Source organism: Diadema antillarum, unplaced genomic scaffold (genome assembly GCF_040938485.1).
Source record: "Diadema antillarum isolate AM-2024a unplaced genomic scaffold, OU_Dant_1.0 scf00000017, whole genome shotgun sequence".
Taxonomy (NCBI): domain Eukaryota; kingdom Metazoa; phylum Echinodermata; class Echinoidea; order Diadematoida; family Diadematidae; genus Diadema; species Diadema antillarum.
The window spans coordinates 1,172,758-1,190,513 of NW_027270906.1; the positions used below are offsets into that span (position 1 = coordinate 1,172,758).

The 17,756-nt window shown below is 39.7% G+C and overlaps 1 protein-coding gene across 1 annotated transcript; it reads left to right on the forward strand.

Annotated features, from left to right (window-relative positions):
* The first annotated feature begins 77 nt into the window (after positions 1-77).
* On the forward strand, positions 78-13,593 carry LOC139725471 (uncharacterized). The gene is made up of 14 exons (XM_071636550.1): positions 78-111; positions 839-1,098; positions 2,456-2,585; positions 3,428-4,374; positions 4,599-4,694; positions 5,404-5,451; positions 6,086-6,256; positions 6,680-6,772; positions 7,519-7,640; positions 8,584-8,722; positions 9,589-9,704; positions 10,545-10,734; positions 12,456-12,512; positions 13,486-13,593. Exons 1-14 carry the CDS (start codon positions 78-80, stop codon positions 13,591-13,593), a joined length of 2,511 nt encoding a protein of 836 aa, XP_071492651.1.
* The last annotated feature ends 4,163 nt before the right edge of the window (positions 13,594-17,756 follow it).

The window sequence follows — 17,756 nt, forward strand, 5'->3', positions numbered from 1 at the left end:
GCATGCGCTAACCAGAGTGCAATGTATGTAGCCTTTTCACAAGGCCTTCTTGCTGTATTGCGTTGCTTTCTGCGCGAATGAAGAAGCGATATCCCAGCGGAGCGCGACAGTGTGAGAGCGAAAGGGCCTTGTCCAAAGGCAAAAAGCATTGTGCCATTCATATTATTCATATCGCCAATGCGCTATGTTTGTGCGTTCGCAAAGGTTGTTCTGTTGTTTCGAAAAATGAAGGGAGGAACAGGGAGAACGGAGATAGACTCATAGAAAAACATCTTTTCAAGACCGTAGGATCAGTTTCAAAGTGTGCAAGTGAACGGCAAGTATGAATTAGATAGTAAGAGACTTAAAACTTAAACTTAACTTAACATTTATGTGGTTATGTAGGCCCGGCTTAAAGTAAATTAACCTTTTGCTGGTAAAATATGTTACTTATACTATTCTAATAGAGTCGCTAATTGGGTTTGTCTTCCAACGTTCAGTGACAGCACTCTTTCAACTCGGGGCGCGGCGCTCCCACTGTATGAATATTAACTGTGTACAAGGAGCGCCCGGCGCCCCGGGCCTGGGTTAGAGAGCGTGTAGAGCTCTAAGACTATTCATTTATCATTTCCGACACATAAATTGATGTGTGGGACTATTACTGCAAGAAAAGAGCTTGGTACCGGTTTCTAACATTGTCACAGAAATTGCCGAATGTCCATCTAATTTTCCAGTTGGTTGTGCCAAAGTTTGCAACAGCACAATGTACTTACATATTGCTGGTCCCTTAAGAGTAGGAAGAAACGAGGATAAACTGGGTGAAATCATCGTCAACTTTTGGTAAACTGCCGTCTGATAGCTGCACTCACTCGTGCACTCGTACCATCGTTGCGCACGCGTGTAAAACAACACCGGGGGTGCGTGGCGGCGCGCGCGGACCGGGCTGGCTCAAGGAGGCCTTTTCATCGCGGGAACATTGAACGAGCTAAAATCGAGATGGAATTCATGATCCAACAGGTTTTACTCGTGTGTCCTCATGTCTCTCTACAGGACGCGGAAAGGGACCTTCTGATTACAAATGATCCTCAAGAAACAATCAACCGGATCTTCGATGGTCATGTAAGTATAGGTCTAGAGAGATTTAATATTTAATATTTAATATATTCTCCGCAGCGCACTGTCACGTCAGCTGTTATCGTAGGGCCCTAGCGGATACGCTGTCTATTACAGTTACATGTCGCTAGCGTTCCTAGCGACTTCAGCTGCTTGTGGAGCTAAGGGTGCCGTCGTGCGCCTTTGTGAATACTTGAAGAAGTACTTCTCTTCAGCTCTGTTTAGCTCTGACTGGCTGTTATCGTGGTCATGCATTCACCCGTGCTATGATGGACTTGCTACTTTGTTGTTTGGACGTCGAGGAATTTTCCGGATCACCGACTTTGTGTGTCGCATTGTTGGCGTTGGTTGGTGAAGACATAAAATCGGTGTGATCCGAAAAATTAATTCCTCGACGTTCGGCAGTAACATCATTCATTCACCCACCGGCCACATGCTTGTCGATGTAACACAGCCAGTCAGTGCCGAAAGAAGTGATTCGGGCGAGTCCCAAATTGACAAGACTGTATTCTCCGTGAATTCACAATTAAGTAAGTCAAGATTTTACTAGAAACTCAGTCGAACAGATTTGATTGAATTACACGTACACGTTACTTGTACTGGTGACACATGTTGTTATTGTAGGATCCGTAGGATCTACCACTTTGACTTAGTACCAGCAAGAGTATGTTAGTTAGTAAACTTACTACCATTCCTAGTTCCAGGATCAGGATGAATCAAACTCTACATTCTTGTAGGGGCCTATGTTGTCTCTTATTTTACTTAGAACTTCAGATCAGAAGTCATATAGACTCTACAGCTAGTGATGACATAGCCATCCACAGTAAATAAACAATGATTTCCACCTGAACATGTGCAGATATCACTTTAACACACACACACGTTGTTATAGTATTTCGCTATCAGACATGTTTATTAACCAATATCCAGAGAGCATTTGTCATAATGAAATGCAATGATGATATCGCAATTACACAGACTATAAGGTAAAATGTCTTGCAAATTGCAATAATTAAGGCACACTACTATGCAGCTCTCGAGCTCAAATTGTGTGGTACTGTCAAACATCAACTTTGCATGAGGCTCACATACAAATTACACTGTACCAATATGGGGTTGCATGAGGCTTACATACAATGTACCAATGTCAAAAGCCAAAGGGCCTAGGGACAATAATTCATGCTTAATTTCCTCTTGAATACAACAAGATAATGTGCTTGACCAAATTGATCTCATAGTCACTACTTAAGTCATATGTTGATTGCAAGAAGAAGTGACTTTCTGTGAATGGATGCTTGGAGAGAGAAAAGTAGTCTAATGTCAAACTTTGTAGATATGTTTCTCTCCTTGGTATTATATGCAGTTTCTAGAGGGGGCACCATCACACATTGAAGACAGAGGACCTCATCAAACCCTATCTTCTCCAAGTAATACCCCTGCGTGCCCCGGGGCAGAAACGACTTTGAATGCAGTGCAGTCTAGCTCAACCCCAGGTAAATGATAAAAAGTTACTGTAATTTAACCAACACATAAACTTGTTATCTTCAGGTCCTCTCCCACTGCTTTTAGCAAGACTTTATTTTTTTTCCTGCAAATAGGACAATGTTAAAAAGGACAGCTTGAGAATAGAGATGCATGTTCTTGTTGTCGTTATGTATCTGAGAGTTTTATGTGTGTCTGGTTCTTATGGCATTGTGCTGCTGTTTATCATTTAAACTCAAATACCTGTACATATCCAGACATGGATTTTTAACTTATAGTAGTAGAAGCCATTGTCTTTCATCCAGAAATTTAGCATCTACAAGTGTGCATACAGCGTGTAGTCTTTATGTTCAAAGCATGACCAATGACCCTTAGGTAACTTTGAAGGCAAGTATTGCTGTCATTTCACTCTTTGATATTCATTTGCTGATTTGAAATAAGGTGTCTTGTTGAGATGTGAATCCCCCTTTTTATTAAAAGAGGCGGCCTACCTGGATGTAAATGTAGGGTCCCACATTTGTCTTTTTATGCTGGTAATGTTTAATATTTGACAAGTGTTCTTTCTGTTCATTTATGGCTTATCAGCCAAGCTTTTTTCCCCATCAATTCCCATGTATACTTCATCAGATATTTTCTTTCTTGTTTTTTTTTAAATAATTTTTACTGTATTTTTGTTATGATTTTGAACAAATTGTAGACACTAGAGGACACTTTTAATTCTATTACTGTCACAATCAAGGGGAATTAGCTCATGAAATCTTATACAATAATTTTCACATTTCAACCCATATTAATGAGAATGGTCTATGCGACATGGACATCACTTGTGTTGATCTGTTTTCTGCTTTCCAAGGGACTTCCCAATCGGCTGGGGAAATTCAAAATCTTGCCTTTGATGACATCACAGTGAGAGAGGAAGAAAACTCAATGCTACCAAGCAAGTTTACCCAATGGCCTGAGGACCGTTTGAAACCAGCCCATGGGAAAGCCTCACCGATATCAATTTCTAGCTCTGATGACAGTGACCATGAGGAGGATGCTCTGCCAGAAATAAACTTCTCTTCCTCAGCCACACTCCATGACAATCATCAATTGTCGTCATCACCAGAATCTGGAGAACATGGTCAGTCGACGACTTCTACAGCTCTATCACAAAAGGCCACTTCAGAGTCTATCAGTTCAAGGTCCTGGCACACTGAAGGTCACACAACAATTCCAAGTTCTTATAGTTACCATGACAACAGCGATAGCAAAGAAAGTCATAGTGATAGAGATAGCATCACACTGGATTCGAGTGGTATCAAGATGGTGAAGCAGAAACAGCTGAAGACTATCTGTCTTGATTCAGACTCATCGTCGTCATCGGATGAGGAGGAACACTTGCAACTCGGTTTGCTCCAGAGATTACACCAGAGGAACAAGACATTAAGCGCAGGGGAAACAGGAACATCCCAAGATGATTCATTGAGGACGGGGTCATCAATGAGAGCAAAGAAAGCCATGCCAATGTTACCAGAAGAGAGACGGGTGAAGTCAGTGAAAGATGTCATCTTTGGGAAAGCGGCATCCAGTCACGATGTGAGTGATAGTGAGGAATCCGTCACGGACGTTGCCGATGACTCATCAGAGAGGTCATGTTCCACCACCTGCACAGACAGGGTATCATCTGTTTCCACAGTAACCAAGAGCTATGACTCCCAGGCCCCCTCTTCTCAGGACAGCTGCGCCTTATCATCTGCCATTCAGCGTCGACCAAGGAGGACCCCAGAGGAGGTGGCTGCAGCCAAGATGCAAGCTTTGGTGAGTGACAGGTATTCTAACTTCTCAGAGAAAAGTTGAGGTTAAAGATGCGATTTAGTCTCCCACGGTCAATGTTGTATATATTCATCACATGATGAAATAAAGATGATCATTCTCTCATGATTCAATAGATTCTTGGTATGGAGCTGCTTCAAAGATTCATGCATGAAGTCTATACTGATGCCAAACTTCACACTTCAATGTATACTATTTTCATATCACAGGAGCGCAAGATGGCAAAGGACCGTCAAAGACAGGAAAGGACGCAACTTCTGGAGGAGAAGAAACAGCAGAAACTGAGAGAAGCTGAGCAGCGAAAGGTGAATGTGGATAGATGTTAATGTACCAATACCCTGGTAATCAAATTTGTGTACATCTACAGATGTAGAATACACAAAAAACAACCATAATTTACCTGTGAAAGCCCCTGACAGTATGTATAATTGGATAAATCAGAACATATCTCTGTAACAATTTGGCACTTGTGCTCCGCACGTTCTGCTCCATAAGCGCCAGTACTTATGTGTGCGCATTCTAGCTATACGCATACGTTTTTACGAATAATATCGAGATTCCGTGTCAAACGGTTAACAATGTACATGTATCAATCCAAGTACATGCTTGCGTGCATATCATTATTGTTCAAGACGTATTTTGAAAAAAAGTATCAATCTCGCGATCGTTCGATTGGAAAAGTCGGGTGATCAACTAGTCTATTTCAAGTCGTATTTGTTTTTGAATACTCTTTAAAATTTACATTTAAACCCTGATAATTAAAAATCAGAGTGACAAAAAATTGTAAAATTTTGCAGAGAGCATGTCTCAGGTATATTCTACAAATTCAGCAAACATTACTAGTATACTCAGGGTATTTGTACACTTTAGAGTATAGATGACATAACGCATAGCCCATATTCTAACAGGCTCTTTACTCTTCTAAAAACAAATTAATTTCCACATTGCAGCCCTGCTTTGTAATGTCTGGAGACACCTCCCAAAATACACTTTCTCTTTTCTATCTAATCACAGATGATGAGGGATGCTAAGAAAGCTGAAAGACCAGAAGAGTGTTTAAAGGTAAAGTTTCATCCTTTTAAGGCATTATGATGTAACCACAGCACAAGAATACTTGTCCTGGTGCCTATGAAGGCGAGTTAAAGTGGGTTAGAATTTTATAGTACTGGCCAATCTAGGCAAGCAAATTAAGCTTTATCAGTCTGCAAAATGCATTTGATCTTTACTGTTATCCCAGACTAGGTCCATGATATGAAAACAAACAATCAATGTTACTGTTGTGGTTGCTACATTACTTACTGTAAACTTTTTTATTGCATATTCATTTGATTGTGTGATATTCGGTAATTCTTTGGGAAAAATTCTTGAGTTTATTAGTTTGTTACAGTGTGAATGATATTTTCATACCCGAAACAGTTTAGCATCTATTATTTACCTTGGCAACTATTCTTATGCTAATGTTTGGTATTTAGACAAGCACCATATGTATTTGATGTTCATTTATTCTGGAATGATAACTGTTTATTGGAACCAATAGCTCCTGTATTTTGGTATCGAGTTGATGTAAAGCTGTCAGTTTCTCTGATATTGAACATTAAAAATATTTGAAAGGTAAGACATGATCCTGCAGTGGATGAAAAGTTATAGTTTTTGATTTGTTCGAGTGGCTGTTGTATCATTGAAACCAACTCTTTAGCACTTGACAGCAGTGCTGGACACCCAAGTCATAGAGGACTCTGGCGGGGCACAGATCCTTAGCAGACTACAGGCCTTAGGGTGCAAGTATGTCATCGAGGCTCAAGCTATCCCATCATGCATCAGTTGGCGGAGGTCCGTCATGGAGGCTAACCTGGGAGAAGACATTGAGGTAATTTTGTATGCATCAATTGCGGAATTTTCTTTATATCTTCTTTATATCGTAGGCACATGTGAAGTCATGATCAGTAGTAGTCTTCTGATCCAACGATCTCGTCAACAAAATTTCCAAAATTCAGAGCTTTTGAACGGATTGTATGATTTTCCTCAAACTTTCACTCATGTGCTCTAGTGATATTGCTGCATTTACTCAATCCACATGTATGTTTGAGTTTCATTCCCCTTTAAGTGTGAAAAAAAAAACCACATGGTGGAAGTACATGTACGGATTGAATGTTTCAAACTGTCTTTCTTTGCTCCTTCTCCTGTGTCATATTTGTCAGTGTGATGTTAATTCCTGTGGGCAGTTGGAGCATTTCTAGTTTGGATGATCTAATGAGATGTCTGTCCGTCTCTTTTTGTTGATGTGAACTAGCTTGGGACTCTGATGAAGATGACTGAGGAGCGTGAGGCACTGGTGATTGTTCCTGTGGAAGACTTCGTGGAGATGGTCCATGCATTCAAGGCTGTAAGTCTGGATTTGACAACTACCAGTGGAAATCAGGCCAGTGGGTATTGTAGTGATGTGGGAGGATGTAATGCATCATAACTTCCGCCAAGGAAGGAGGAGATTAAGTGATCATCAGCGCTGGTTTGTCTGTTTGCAAAATAATTCAAAAAATTGTGAATGGATTTGAATAAAACTTGCAGGAAAAGTCGATAATGACACAAGGAATAGATAATTGAATGTTGGTAGTGATCCAGGAATTTTTGTTGACTTTTTATTATGAAGGATCTTTCATCTTTTGGCATATACGGTCAATGAACTAGGGAGTTCTAGCTGCATGTACTGGAGATTTACATACATGCACAAAAGCTCATGCTATGCTTAGGGGCAAGGTCCAGCGCAGCTGGAAGTTCTTGACTTAAACAAAATGCTTCTATATTGGGAAATTTCATGCATGTGTGGGTGGAAATGAGTTGCTGGCTTGGCGGAGGTCTGCACTCTCTTGAGTGTTTTTCTAGTTTGATATATGGTTCAAAAGATTTGCTTGAAAGTTGAAGTTTTCAAACAGTGCAATAAGCTCTTGTACGTAGGATTGGTTTAACCCTCTGCGTGCCACACAAGTTTGTGCACATTGGACCCATTGGCACAGAAAGGGTTAAAGGAGCATTCTGCCTTGAGAACATAAAATATCCTTTAAAAATCTTCCCTCATTTCCTGGGTACGTTTTGGCGCAATCTTTAAAGAGTTTGATGCCGATTGTCATACAGGAACAGAGAGGAGAGGGCAGTCCAGGAGACATGCCGCTGAGCAGTCATGTGACCCAGCTCCAGGTCCAGCTAGGAGGCGTCATGCCAACCCTGGTTGTACAGGGCATGGAGAAGTACTTCAGGTATGCCTTATCAACTGTGTATGTTGAATACAGCCAATCATCCATGACATAGGAGTGCACTGACTTCTTTGCATGGATTCTTGTTCTCGAAATTGTCTTCTAGCATAATGTACACATTGTAACATTGATTTTTATGGACATTCATATCAAGTGTAAAACATTCCTGTATCATGTCTGAATTCTGCTAATCGTCCACTTGATATAATGATCCTATAGGTATGAAGAGCTGCATAATAACTGTAATACAGGAAAGTCTGTTATACAGTAATAAATTGCTTACAATGAGGAACCACTTTTAACAAGGTGAATTCAGCTATCCTGATTTTCTGTTACTGTATTTAGCTGGTCTCTTTTCATAATTACCTCTGCCAAGGAAGGAGGTGTAGTGGTCATCGGCGTTGGTTTGTCTGTTTGCAAAATAATTCAAGAAGTTGTGTATGGATTAAAATGAAACGCATAAAAAGTTGACACAAGGAACACCTCATTCAGTTTTGGTTGTGATCCCCGAATTTTTATGGATTTTTGACGGATTTTTCATCTTTTGGCATATAAGGTCAATGGACTTAGGGTTCAAACTGCGCGTACTGGAGGTTTACATAAGCGCACTAAAGAGCGCTCTCTGCTTCGGGCAGGGCGCCATGCATTGACGTAAACTAAAGGCTTCTATTTTGGGAAATTGCATGCGGAAATCAGTTCCTGGCTTGGCGGAGGCCTTTGCTCTCCGAGTGCTTTTCTAGTTTAGTATTTTAATAATGATGTACTGGGTATAACAAGGTAAAATTGATACCGGTAGTCCTGCCAACCTTATCATAACAGAGTTTCCCTGTATATGGAGAGTTGTGTTGGGATTCCATAATGAATACAACTTAAGCAATTTCTGGAGGAAATCGTAATTTTGTCAGCAAACTTATATTGTGGCTTAATATTGCCTCTTTCATGGTAGATCCAAAAAGAACGCCAGCCAGAGGCAGTACCGGAATGCCGTCCTTGGAGTCTCAGAAGACGAGAGACAGAGAGGGAGAAAGAGGAAAAGGAAACCAGAAGACGTCGACATTCTCGTCTCTAGAGTGGAAGTGGAGGAGGTGAATGTACTTTTGGTTTCTATCTTTCCTTCTATAGATAAATGTTTGTTGCCTCATTTTACTGCAGCATCTTGCTGTAAGAACCAACACTTTTACTGCTTTGACCAGATTAGATACTGTAAGATATGATGATGATATGCCAGTATGCATTTTCGGAGCGTGGTGCACTTTTTCCCATCAAGATGGACTGTTTAGACCAACTACTAATTGTGAATCATTTCCTGACGTATATCCAAGCATTTTATCCCTCCTGCTGTGTTGTCAATGCTTCCAGCTTTCCTTGTCTTGCAAGGAGACTCAAAGATGTGAACTTTTTCTACAGACCCAAAGTGACAGGTTTCCCCATTGAGGTTTTCCTTTCTTCTTCTTCTTCTTCTTTTTGATATGAATTCATGGAAATATAGAAAATAACTTGACATAAAAACTTTGTTTTAGGTTATCATGCTCATGATATTTATGCTTGAAATATTTATGTCTTGAAAGACACCCAAGAAATGACAGAATACGTGTATCTGATCCAGTGGAGCAAACAAGGGTACACCTGCACCCTCTGTTAGCTGTCTATGGTTGCATCAAAATTGCAAAACTAGCTTTGAATGTGCTCAGAGTCATTGATGAGTGTATTGTATATGAATGTAGTGTAGACTTTTATGAAAATTTGTAGTTATGCTTTGTGTAACTTGACTCTTGAGAAAGTCAATACATCATATTGAAAATTCATAATAGTTGCAGACGTTATAGGGACAACCACTGATATCCGAAGCTGATTATGTACCTCCTGTTGTGATAGCCATGGCTGTTTATATATGCCATGTGCAATATAGGTCCTTAACTGTTTGGGGTTTTTTTTTACCTTTTTGTAACAGGCCCTGGTTGATTTGCAGATCCGACTGTCCTGTAATGTCCGCCTGGTGGAGACTGCTGACCAGTTGGCTGACCTTATTGCCATGTTTACCAAGGCCGTCGCAGAGACTCCGTTCAAGTAAGCTATCAAATGCTCCAAGAGGCATTGGTTCAGGCAGACCCGTTAATACAAGGTCATCAGACCCACTAACTTGTGCTTATTCTGCCAAAGTCATTCTTCCCTTTTGTTTATTGAACCTACTTGTAAATGTGCTTCAGGGAATTGCTGGGTTATAGGCCTCAGCGAAGAGTTTTGCATTGTAAATGGGAAGAGATCTGCACAGCTGAGATGATGCTGTTATTACATGAATTACCACATCAAATGAACTGATCCATAGGCCATTGCTTTTCAGTGTAGTGTCGGTAAAGTCTGAGATCATTTTCTGCCCCAATGATGATGATGATGATAATAATAGTAATAAGAAAATGACATAACAATGTTAAAGTGGATATTTTTGCACGACTAATTTTTCGTGCTTGGCCAGGTAAGAAGAGCTTCGTGTGTTTTTAATTCTGCGGAATCAGGACATCAGCTACTGGAACGTATGGCACGCAAAAATATTCGCGTGCTTTTATTTTCGCACTAGCTTCTGGTTGCGCGAAATGCGCAAAAATTTCAACACCGCGAAAATTTCCACTTTTACAGTAATAGCAACAGCAACAACATCAACAATTAATATTTTATCTGCGCTTTAAACCAAAGTATCAAACACTTACATCTCATTCTTACAATTCTAATCATACAGATATGTTTTAAGGTTTAAAGTTTGTATTTTCTTTTGTTTTTGTTCTTTAAAAGATGCCATTCCCTTCATGAGCTGGTTCCTCACTCTCAGACACTCATGCATTCCTAACACTCAGTTGTATCTCCTTTTCTCTGACCCCACCCCTCCCTGGACTGGATCTTCCCACTCCCAAGGCGGAAGAGGGATGCGGCCAAATTTTCCTTCCACGTGCACACCAACTGGGCGGGCGGAGTCAGGGTGACCAAGGATGGCCAGGGGCTCTTCAAGGTGTGGAAGCAGCAGTTCATGCAGTTCAGGAACGTCAGCCCAGAGATCGCATCGGCAGTCGTATCCCAGTATCCCTCCCCTCAGCTCCTCGTGCAGGTTAGTTCAGTTTCTTTTGGTTTCGGTTTACGGTGGGTTTCCAGCAAAGATAGTAGAGATAACAAGATACAAAGGCAGAGACTCCAACCCCAAGCACCTTCTCCTCTGGAGATTCTCCTGCCCGAAACCCCTAGCAAACGGGAGACTCCAAATTGATGTGTGCGAAGCGCGAAGTTCCTAGGATTCTAGATGTTCTCTGGTGCTATCTAAGGCTTATTTTTTCAACATACGATAGAAATAAGTAAGAAATCCTTTCCACCGGGAGACACAGAGCCAGGGCGGGAGAAATCAAATCTCAAACGGGAGAACGGGAGATTGTGCAAAAATGGGCTTTCAGCGGGAGATCTCCCGTCGAAAACGGGAGAGTTGGAGTCTCTGCAAAGGCGTGTGATAAAAATGGACACAAAATGGCTGCCCTATATGACGATACAAAAGAGAGCTAAGTACAAACTCAATACACCTAGAAACATCATTCATTTCCAAAGGTAGTACTATTTTTATTACCTTGAAAAGATTTTAAAATTATAGTCGTAGCTTTTTATCAATTAAGGGGATTATTTTGAAGAACGAGATTTTAAAGTAATAAGGATTATTTCATGGAGGTAAAAATTTGGCAACAACATGATCTAAAAATAGAGTTCAGGCTACACTCCCCCGAAGACGCTTGATAAACAACAACAACTTCAAAGACAGCGCGTCTCGGGCAAAGATGTACATCACCTGTGACGTGCTATCTTTGTATTAATGTACTGTGGTCTCAGGTGATGTGCGTAATACGCTTGAGGACCGTGCGCTGTCCATATGTTTTGTACAGGATTAGAGCGCACTTTCGTGTCTTATTAATGAAGCGTCTTTGGTTCCCAGTGTTGTGTGATCCGCTATACGCACACCACAATTGGCCGTTAGTAGCTGATTGTGGGAGTTTGTTTCGTTTCAAAGGCGAGTCATTCCGTAGTGGTTGTTTATTGTGCTCGACTGTAGCAGGAATAAAGCAGCAATGTATGTGGAAGGTTTTTATCGGTGGAAAATTTAACTCTGAAATTTTTTCGAGTGTGAAATTGCCAAAGTATTGATTTCTTACAGCTTGCAACACATTTCAATGAAAAAAAAAAGAGAGAAAAGATGTCTTTTGGGCATAAGTTGCACTAGAATTTTTCTGTGTCTACAACATATGGAGCAGAGTCCTGACAATGGAGATTATGTTTTAGTTCTTCACCTCACACTTTCCTTTTTTGCCAAGAGTGTTGTATTTTCCTTCTTGTGGTGACTCATTCTTCCATCTCTAACAGTTGCTTTCATTTTGCTGCTTTCACTTTTCCTTCCTCATTTTTTTTTTTCAGAAACAAATATTTCTTGCTTGTATGTTTTGACAGTGAAATAATGTGGACTGATAGTCTACACACTGAATTGCATGATGTATAATGCAATGCCAGTGCCTTGCAATCTCTACCTATGCTCTCCTTGCATGAGAAGATTGTTTTCTGTGCGTGTATTTCAGACAAACATTGATTATTAAGCAGTTGCACCTCTGCCTGCAAGTGCATAACCCATATATACATACTCACAAATTAGAAAAAAAAGGGGGTTTGGACAAAAACACACTAGCCCCCCCCCCTCCCCCCCCCCCCCCCCCCCCAGTTAAGATAGGGTTAAAGAGCTTGTTGGAAAATTTTTATATAGTTATTTGTGTCCTCCTTTTGCTGCTCTTTCTTTTCCTCTAGGCGTACAAAAGGTGTCCAAATGAAGATGCAGCCAAAAAGCTCCTGCAAGACATTGTGGTAAATGGAAATAATTTCTTTATCATTTCTTATTAAAAAAAAATTAATGCGAAAGCAAAAACTTGTTTGACCATGACATTTGAAAGAACAACAACACCCTAAATTTATATGTTGAACAATGACATTCAAAGGCATAAGTACTTTATGTACAGTCAATGGTTATTATGATTTTTTTTTTCTGACCATGTGAATGTCTGTCATTTTCTCATACATTCAAATTTGAACTTTTTTTCCCCAACTGCAACAATTTAAATGAAGTGATATATAAAAAGTATTTCCATACTTGTAAGCATTCTCCTGTTTTCCGGTGATACCATGATAATTAATGTGATGAATGTGGAGGATTTGCCTAATTGTGGTGGAAAGTATGGGCTTTGGGTTATGCTCATGAAAGTTGGATGGTAATAAGAAGGGAAAATATGATTGTGCTGTGATACTTGCACAGTAATGACCATAAAAAAGCTACCACATGATAAAGGTAATGCAGTGTACACAATCATACTTTGCTTGTGAATTATATATAACATTAGTATTATCAAGTGAGTACTTAAAACATGAAGTGCAGAGGTCCTACTCTGGTTTCATGTGTGAGTCATCTTTACCTATTAGAGCAGACACAGCAATTTTGAATCACTCTCAGAATAGATGTTTGGCTTTCCTCACAAAAACAAAATTCACTACAGTGCTGTCCCATTGTAACAAACACTGTTATAACGAAATTTCAGGTACAACAAAGTAAAATTCAGTGCCCAAAATTATCAGTTACAATGTAGATATCTGTACACACTTTATTTGTTTGAATATAAGAAAATTTTTATCTAACGAAAGAAAAATGTCGGTGGTGAGTACTTCGTTATAGCAGGAGTTGCCTGTATTCTAAAATCAAAACCTTGCACTGATTTTCAATTTCTCTTTGTTCCCATAGTTTTGAAATTAAGGAGATTTTGCGGCATGTTATTGTTGTTCCCTCTAGGTGCGTAGAGGTGAAGGCGTTCTGGCCACATCACGAAGAGTCGGACCAGAACTCTCCAAGAGGGTGTACAACTTCTTCACCTCAAGGGATGGTGAGATGGGGCTGTGACACAACTGCAAGATTTCCTCCCTCCCCCCTTTTTTTGATGAATTCTACTCCTGCCCTTCACCAGCAAAATGACCAGACCTCAGCAGCCAATGACAGCCAGCACAAATCCAGACATCAACTCATGTAGCCCATGTTTGCAGCAGTTTTTCAATGCAATGAAATTTACAAACCAATTCAGGCAGCAGTATGTTTGACACATGACATGTTGCAAGTTGTATGGACATTCTGCGATGTTTTTGAGGTGGACTGTCAGGAACTAATAAATGACAGAATATTTTGCCAGTGAGAAAAGTTGGTACAGACTTTGTGATGTTGATACTCCTATGTCAAAGCATGATTGAAGAGTGAGAATGTGTTGCAGAGTTGTCATGTGACTCATTGTGAGAATCATCTGAGTGTAAACGCATGCCATCAGACTCGTGGCGAGCAAATGACTGTCATGTGTTGCTCATTTCCTTGACAACTTCCTACGTCTCTCCCTAAAATCGCAGGAATCGGCAGAGCAGAAATCGCTGGGGATATATTTTTTTATATGATGACTTGCACTACAGAATATTGCATGTCAAGCACGCAGGCATGATCTTAAAACCAAAGCTTAATGACTGTTGTATGTCTCTCATTTCCTTGACAACTTCCTACATCTCTCTCGAGAATCGCAGGAAACGGCAGAGCAGAAATCGCCGGGGGATTTTTTTTTTTAGACAATGAATTGCGCAACAGAATATTGCATGTCAAGCGCGCAGAAGTGATCTTAAAACCAAAGTTCAATCAGTTACATACTCAGATTTCCTCAAACTTTACAGCACCGGGATGTTGCAAGAGTTGCAGTCTGTAGCAGTAATGTTGCTCAATCTGTTCTGTAGTAATGTAATGTGCGCCACATGATCGTGCCTAGGTTTTGTTTCTCAGTGAGCCTGCAGTACTCTCTGACAGATTCTCAATACACACTGAACGTTATCAATCTGGATGGCATTCAATGCATAAAATGTATAATTATGTATGGCCTCATGAAACCAATGTTTATAGCCTCACAAAGCCAGCTTGTGAAACTACGTTACGAATGTTGCTCAAGTAGAGAGCAGACTGTGAGAGCAATAAGGACATACAACTGAACAGGGATATCACTTTTGCAGTATATTTGGACCCAATCAAATGAGGAAATGAAATTGGGTACTTAAGGAACTTGGGGATATGTAGGCGGCGCTTTAAGCCTGCATGAAACTAAAAAATTGGAACACTTTCGTTTGTACGTAAAATTGATACAGTAGGCGAGATCTCGACATGAACTTGGCTGCCCTCTCAGCACAGACTATCTATCTGTCCTTCATGTAGAGACACTGTATTACAACTGATATTTGGAGCAAAAATTATGGTGTGAAATTATACCTTCCTTGATGGAAATAAATAGGCTGCAGTAAATGTCCCTAAAACTATGCACTTTGCCTGTAAGATAAGAGTCAGTACACATTAAAACCATTCAAGTGTACTCAAAAAACCATGCACACCGACACCTGAATTCCTGTACAATGTCACATACATGTTCTTTCCTCTTATTACTGGAGTCCTGTTGCAACTGCAGTGCCCACCATTGAATTTCTTTCTGTTATTTTATGTATTTACGTGTCTGTCTGTCTGTCTGAATTTGTGTTTGTCTATGTGTGTATGTTTTATGTATGCAAGCTTGAATTGATCATCGAAGAGGAGAAATGACACAGTTGAGTTTTGCAGTAACTGCTCTTGGCATGGAATCACAAGGGATTAGCAATGAGATAAAGGGATTTCCCCCTCTGCAAGGTCTCCGCCACACACACAGTCTGTCTTTGACTTAAAGCCAAAACATAGTTCTTGGAAGGGCTCAAAATTTACCTTCATTATCTGGAATTTCCTTCAAATACAGTCGACTCCCATTATAACAAAGTCCTTGGGACCTGCAGTTTTCTTGTGTTATATCGTAATTTCATTATAACTGAACAGACAAACAATAACAAAGCACAGAGCGGAGAATTCTTGAGTCTGAATTTTTACTTCATTGTAACCAGAATTTTGTTGTAATAGTGTACATAATATGCCCTGTACATCAACAAGGACTACTGGTACCAAGAAAGTTACCTGGCTGATGTAATTTGCCAGGACGATGAGTTGTTTTGGAGTCTTTTAATATAAAAGGAGTAGAATAATTTTGATCAAAGTACACAACTTTTATTCCAGAAGAGCCCTCTCCGTTAACCCTGCATTCAGCATTGTCGGAAGGTACAACATAACATGATGATTAATCATGCCCTTGCAATCATACTTTCTAACAAGCTGCATAAGCTTCTTATGCATCTGTGTACATTTTAGAGCAAAACTGGACAGTTTTGCTGGCAAACAAGAACTTTGTTTTGGCTTTAAACCCCACACCAAGAGCCTTGCAATTTCTGTTAATGACTTGTCAACATTATGACTGATATTCACCCTCAAAATTTAGACGTATTGAACACACACAGTATATTTGTAGTTTTTTTTTTTTTTTTTTGGCAGTTTGTGTACTGTACAATTACATTCAAACATTTGTATAGTGACCACTGAACATACAATGTATTTCATTTCCCCTAAAATATAGAACCAATGATTCATTAACAAAAAAAAAAGTTGCAACTGATTGACAAATTGCCCTACATCAACGTAAATAAGCACTGAATTGATCAGCGTTTTAATAGTAGCCATGATAAAAGAAATTATGGGTGTACATACTTGAGCAGGATACGAATCTACAACCTCCTGGGGCCCGTTGCATAAAAGTTACGATTATGGTAACTTCCATGGAATTCTTTTGATTTTGATTGGCCATTGAGTATTGTTGCCATGGTAGTTACCATTGGATGGCAAAGTTACCATAATTGTAACTTTTATGCAACGGGCCCCAGATCTCCGGACAGGCGTCCTCTCGACTAGACTACTGAACTCCCGCCCGACAGCAAGTGTTGGTTCTAATCCTTATAGCATGCAGCGGGTACCGCGTAATTATTCAAATTAAAAATCAGTTGCAATGAAAACATCTCGACGGAAGAATTTCATAAATTTGAATAGAAGGAAAAGTGACAAAGTGAAACTACATTGTAGGTATGCCAGTAGGTAGGCCTAAATCAAATGGTTGCGGCTGTCACATCCAATCTAATGAAACAAAACACAACACAACAAATCAAAAACAACTTTCAAAAGCAAGCATGTCTATTTTCTGATTTAATTACATATCTTTCTTTTTTTTGTGGTAACATTCATCTGAAATGACAATACATTGTTTTACATATACTACAATAAAATGATTATAATATAAACCATGACTATCTAACTCCTCTTTCTGATTTGCATAAGAGACCGAATTCTCCCTACAATGTTTAAAATGACACTACCCATTGCACATGTCAAGTTCTTACTACGTTTCAACACACACAATTTCCACTTTTATTATGCGCTATACGATGTACCATCACACTGTGCATTATAAGTGTGTTTGCTCCCATATAGACCACTCTTTTACAGGCTAGTAAATCTTTATTTTGTAAAGTGTATAGTACCAGACAGTAAAACCCCATCACTTCGACACAATTTGGTCCTGCTTACACCCACTGCTGGTTCAATTTGTGATGCAGACAAGTTGTACATACTTTTGTGCTTAGTGCAAAAGTAAGACTTGAATAAGCTGTAAAGTTTCCACTAGATGCTACACGAGGCTATTAAATTGTCAAATGCTGAGCACATTCACAGACCTGACTACATATACAGTCGACTTTTCTTTAGTGTTGAATCCAAAGGAACCGGAGCAAATCCTTCAACTTCTGTGAATTTAAACTCGGATAATAGAATTGACATGTTTATATCCATCCAGGGTAGCGTTTTCTTCGAGTTAGCATATCTTTTGTCTTGTTCAAGGTTGACTTTACACACATTATGTCCAATTTTGAGCTGACATTCAACAGCTAGACATGGCACAAAATGCTCCAGGATTATATATGTCCACTGGACTTTACCTAAACTGCTCTTGGGAGTGCTGAATTTGTTTATAATTATAATATCATCTGATTTCTTTTGTTGTTGTAAACATTCAGGGGCAATGTTCATAAAAACAAAGTTCGACTTAAAAAAACAAACAGTTTGTGCATCATTCAGAAACACATCAGATT

Bases quoted from the DNA above. Each gene is read 5' to 3' on its own strand.
- LOC139725471 (XM_071636550.1), top strand. From the start codon at position 78: ATGAAGAAGCGATATCCCAGCGGAGCGCGACAGT. The intron at 6,773-7,518 runs GTAAGTCTGGAT...ATTGTCATACAG, and splicing joins TGGTCCATGCATTCAAGGCT to GAACAGAGAGGAGAGGGCAG. The intron at 9,705-10,544 runs GTAAGCTATCAA...CCCACTCCCAAG, and splicing joins GTCGCAGAGACTCCGTTCAA to GCGGAAGAGGGATGCGGCCA.